Source organism: Tupaia chinensis, unplaced genomic scaffold (genome assembly GCF_000334495.1).
Source record: "Tupaia chinensis unplaced genomic scaffold, TupChi_1.0 Scaffold000088_1, whole genome shotgun sequence".
Classification (NCBI taxonomy): domain Eukaryota; kingdom Metazoa; phylum Chordata; class Mammalia; order Scandentia; family Tupaiidae; genus Tupaia; species Tupaia belangeri.
The window spans coordinates 5,006,911-5,011,936 of NW_006159550.1; the positions used below are offsets into that span (position 1 = coordinate 5,006,911).

Below are 5,026 nucleotides of genomic sequence, written 5' to 3' on the forward strand. Positions count from 1 at the left end.
TCTCTCTATTTCTCTCTGTCTTTCTGGTGAGCTCATGTGCCCTATAGCAAAAACCTCTCTAAATATTAATACTTTTGCTACATTGAATTATATTACTCTTCAAAAGTGTACAAGAGCAATATGTGATTTAGTTAAAAACACAAGTGAAATACATGATATTATTAATAAGGAAAAGGAGGAGCTGGTTGGTGGCACAGTGGTAAATCACCAGGTTCTGTGAGAAGGACCCACAGGAAGGTTCTGGGTTTGCATCCAGAAACCTCCCTGAGTAGAATGGGCAAATAAAAGCCCACAGTCTGGAGTACTTGAAGCTGGGGGTGGACTGTGATGTCAAGAACCTTTTGAGGGTGCCTGTCTTTCTCTTTTTTTCACTTTCTCTCTCATAAGTGGAAAAAATTAATAAATAAAAATTTCAAAAAAAGAAAGACAAAAGAAATCTGAGACATGAAACAAAAAATTATTTAAACTTTGGAAGAGAAATTTAATCTATTCAGTTTTAAAAATTGCTGTGAACGACATAGGTGGCAGGTTAGAGTGCGAGTGCAGGGTTGACGTCCTGGTGCTGAGGAAGGTCCCCCGTGGTCACTGACCTCCATGTACCATCCTATTCAGAGCTGATGCCCCAGTTTTCACTCCTAGGTCAGAATACTTTAGGTCCTTTTACATTAAGCTATTGGGTTGTCAGAAATATCATGATATGTTTTTGCATAGAAAAATCTTAGCGGGGCTGGTAGGTGGTTGGTGGTTAAGGGCACTGGACTCCCACATGGCTGACCACAGTTTGAGTCTTGGACCAGGAGGCTTGCTTTCTCACTACACACACACACACACACACACTCTGTCCCTCTCTGGTCAAATTTTAAATAAATAAATAAATAAAGTTAAAGAAAAAATAAATCTTTAAAAAAATCACCATAGAAATGAAAATGTCTACAAATAGAAAAATGGATAACAATTATTACATTTTAATAAAATTAACATGTATAATGTATATTTATATTATGTATCCATAAAACATCTCATATCCTCTTGTATTTACTTTATTGTTAGGGTTTTTGCCACAGGACTTGTACGCTTGCCAGAGAGACAATGAGAGGGAAAGTGAGAAGTCACCTACCAAAGGACATGGCCATGCCACTATCCTTTCTCCTCCATTCTCCTCCTGGGATGTTAACAAAGCACACACATGCACTTTGTGCAATTTCTAAGCCTCCGATCTGGAACTTGAACTGCTATGGACCATGTGAGAGTGCAGAAACTTAACTACCATACCACAGGCTGGTCCACTCTTTCATTCTCTTAAATTATATACATGTATTCTTTGACAAGATGAAATATAAATATATTTAAAAGTCAAAGCAAATACATGATTTAAAAAGTATATTGTACAATCATGTGTGCTAAAAATTAACAGGCACCATGAGCACAGTGATGTGGAATTACACACACACACACAACTGGAAAGAGGTGAATTAAACTATCAACACTTAGGTTGTGGAATAATTTGAAGGAGAGGCAATGTTAAATTTCAGTCTTGGGACTAGCAGTTGGCTATGTGGCTGGCTTCCTATGTAGTCAACTGAGATTCGAGTCCTAGACCTGGTGGCTTAAACTCACGCCTTTCTTGATTGTGACATTTTTATTAAAGTTAAAACTTTATATTTTTGTTAAATAGTAAATTCTTGGTTCCTTAGCGTCAACATACATTCATAAAACTACAAGATAAGAAATATCATAATTTCCAATACCATGCTAGATAACACTTCCTGCCTCCCTCCTCCCCTGCCTTCTTCACTCCTTTTCTTTCTTCATTTTTTCTTTCTTGCTTTCTCTCTTTCCATCTCTTTTTTTCAAACTTTCCTTTCTTTGCTCTTAGGGTGTACAGTGGAAAACTATTTTAAAAATTATTTGAATTTTTGACTCTCAATTTGTTTATTTAATCTTTAATTTATAATTTCTATTTTTATATTTTACCAACTATTTTTTAAAATTTTTAATTATGATTTGTTTTGTGTGGATAAAACATTTTCATGGGTCAAAAGTAAAAATTATAACAGAAAATGTACTAGGAGTGCTAGCCTCCATCCAAGATTTCCCTTCCATTTTTTCTCCCTCATCCTAGAGGCAACAATTACTTCTATTAGATGTTCTAACTTTCCTTGTTTCTTTGGAGGTGGGAGCTGAAGTATGCAGTTGACAAATAAAAAATAGAATGCTCAGGTGAATGTGAAATTTAGAGAAATGGCGAGTACATTTTCATTTAAGGTATGTACAAATACTGCACACCGTGGCAACCCGTACTTTATCTTCTCCTTCCTTTTTCTTTCTGCCCAGGGTCTCACTCTGTCACCAACTCCTGCCTCAGCCTCCCTAGTAGCTGGGACTATTGGTGCATCTCTATGCCCAGATTTTAGGGTGGACGGGGAATTGAACCCAGGCCTTGCAGGTAACCCCAGTCTCTGGGTAACAGTGTCGACTTCCATGCACTTCCACAGACGGGCCTGTACTGTTTTTCTTTTTATGCCACTCGAAATCTTGTGCGAGGAAATCTCTTCATTGATGATGAACAGAAATCCTCTAACACACTGATTTGTGTACACACACACACACACACACACACACACAGATTTGGCCATTTACTTTGAGAGGAATGAAGTGTGGCCAACAGACCTGATCCTGGTTTCTCTTAATTAAGCAGGTTCAGAGCTTCTGAGATCTGCTGGTGGTGGTCACCTCACTGACTACTGACAGGTGCAAAGGAAGTTGATTCAGGATGAGGACTCAGATGTTTCCTCTCAGAACAAGGCCATGGCAGGGCACTGACAGACTGCAATTCTGAACTCCAGGGAGTAAACTGATGTCGACTGCTCCCTTCACCAGGGACAGGCAGCTGTATCCCTGGTTCTGCTTCCCACCATGTTTGGCCCAATCGCTTCATTTCTGGGCTCTCATGACTGCTGGCTGCTCTTTTGGAAGGACCCTGCTCTCAGCTGCCACAGGAGGGCGCTCCAGCAAGGGTTGGACAGAGTTGCAAGGGCTCCTCCCCGAGGTCCCAGTGCCCACCTCTGCTGGATAAATAGCTTGCTATTCCTCTGAGGTGGATTCTCACTGACTTCTCTCTGTTGTGGCCTTGTCTGGAAGATCAGAAGGCAATTCATTGCCTTCTGCCCTAGGGATTTCTACTTTTGAAGGTGAATTTGAGTTTTGAGAGAAAATTCTACTTCTTTGACATCTGCGCCCTCCCCCCCACACACACACACCTTCTAAGGCTCGGGAAGGGAGGATGCAGTGGGCTTTAGTCCAGCTTCTAGCTTTCCTGGCTTCTGGTAAGTATGTTGTATATAAATATACTTAATGAGTTTTAGTTTTTTCCAATGCAAAAATGTAGTAAGGAATTTCTCAAAATGTTTTGTTGTTTTTCCCACTGTAGCCAGCCAAGTGTCTTCCAACTTGGAAGGGAGAATGACTGTCGCTGGGAGGACTGGGTCAACTGCTGAAATCACTTGTGATTTACAAGTCAGTGCCAGCTACATCCACTGGTACCAATTCCAGGAGGGGAAGGCTCCACGACGACTTCTGATTTTCATGCTGTCTAATTCCAGAAGTGTGGTGGATACAGGAATCAGTCGAGCAAAATACCAAGCTTTTAAACGTGTAGAGAATAACTATGGACTTCTACTAAAAAATCTGGACAAAAGTGACTCTGCCGTGTATTCCTGTGCCATATGGACCGGCACAGTGATTCGGACCTGCCTTGTCCTACACTAAAAATGTTGCTTTTGGCAGTTTCTGGTACACAGGATAGACCAGCCCCATTCCATTTCCTGCCATGACCTCACTGTATGCTGAACAGAGAGAGCACTGGAGCTCAGTGCCTGGCCCTTCCCAGCCCCTTCCTAACATCCCACTACACTCCCTTGTCAACAGCTGCATCCTGCCCTCCGCCACCCCCAGGACTTTCCTTACATGGAGCTGCCTTCTCTAGGCCTTAGCCAAGCAGCCTGGCTGACAGCATAGCTCTCTTTGAGCTCTGCCAGGGGCTTATGAAGAGGTTTACCTGCTTTCTATGACAGAGAAGGTCACCAGGGGTTGATACACTCTGAAAGGACTTAAGAGAGCATTACGGGAAGGGAACTCATACTAAATACTTTATTCAATAATCATCCAGTGATTATGGCTAGGAGTGATAATTATTCGTTCTTTAGGAGTATTGGAAATGTACTTTCTTCAACTCCTTATATCTTTTCCTTTTATGAATGGGGGAAAGGAGGAGGAAAGGGAGAAAAGAGATAGGCATCTTTGACAAGGTCTGGCCATATCACATCAGAACCAAAGCCTGGCCTGCCATGCAGCTTCCAGCCTACATGGTGGCATTGCTGTGCACCACTGCAGCTGGGCCAGTCTCCTCTCAGCAAAATATATTTCTTAGATTTTTGCCATAAGGGGTGCGTGTGCTCATGGAGAGACAGAGCAAGTGAGAAATAACCCCCTTGGGAATAGCCACTCCTTTATCCATTCTCTCCTCAGGACTTTTGGGTATGCACACACATGCACCAGCATGATTTTCATGCTGCTGGGTTTAGAATTTGGATTGTGAACTTGGCCATGTTGGATCCAGTGCTTTAACCTCCACACTCTTGCTAGCCTGTTATGCCATTTATTTTTAAGAAGGAGTCTCACTATGGAACCACCTCCTGTCTCAGACTCCAAGGTGTTGTAATAAAGGCATGTACCACCATGCCCAGCATTAGAGTCATTTTTAGAATAATGTCTTTGTCTTTGATTTTTGCCAATTTGGTTATGATGTGGCTTAGAGAAGATCTTCTTGTTATACCTATTTAGTGTCTTTTGTATTTCCTGCATATGGATGTCAATAGTCTCTCCTTATTTGGAAAAATTATCAGCTAATATATTGTGAAAATTTTCTATGCCTTTACCCATCTCTCCACCTTCTGGAATACCTGTTATGTGGAGAGTCAACTGTTCAAGAGTGTCTCGGATTTCCCAGATGTTGTCTCCTTTTTTA

General features: G+C 41.4%; 2 gene segments (V, D, J or C); both read left to right on the forward strand.

Annotated features, from left to right (window-relative positions):
• LOC102483721 (T-cell receptor gamma chain C region C10.5-like) overlaps positions 1-5,026 on the forward strand; it is a 148,133-nt gene that overhangs the window by 71,482 nt on the left and 71,625 nt on the right.
• LOC114006806 (T cell receptor gamma variable 3-like) lies at positions 3,136-4,082 on the forward strand. The segment is given in 2 exon segments: positions 3,136-3,326; positions 3,431-4,082. Coding segments are annotated over 2 exon segments (381 nt in total).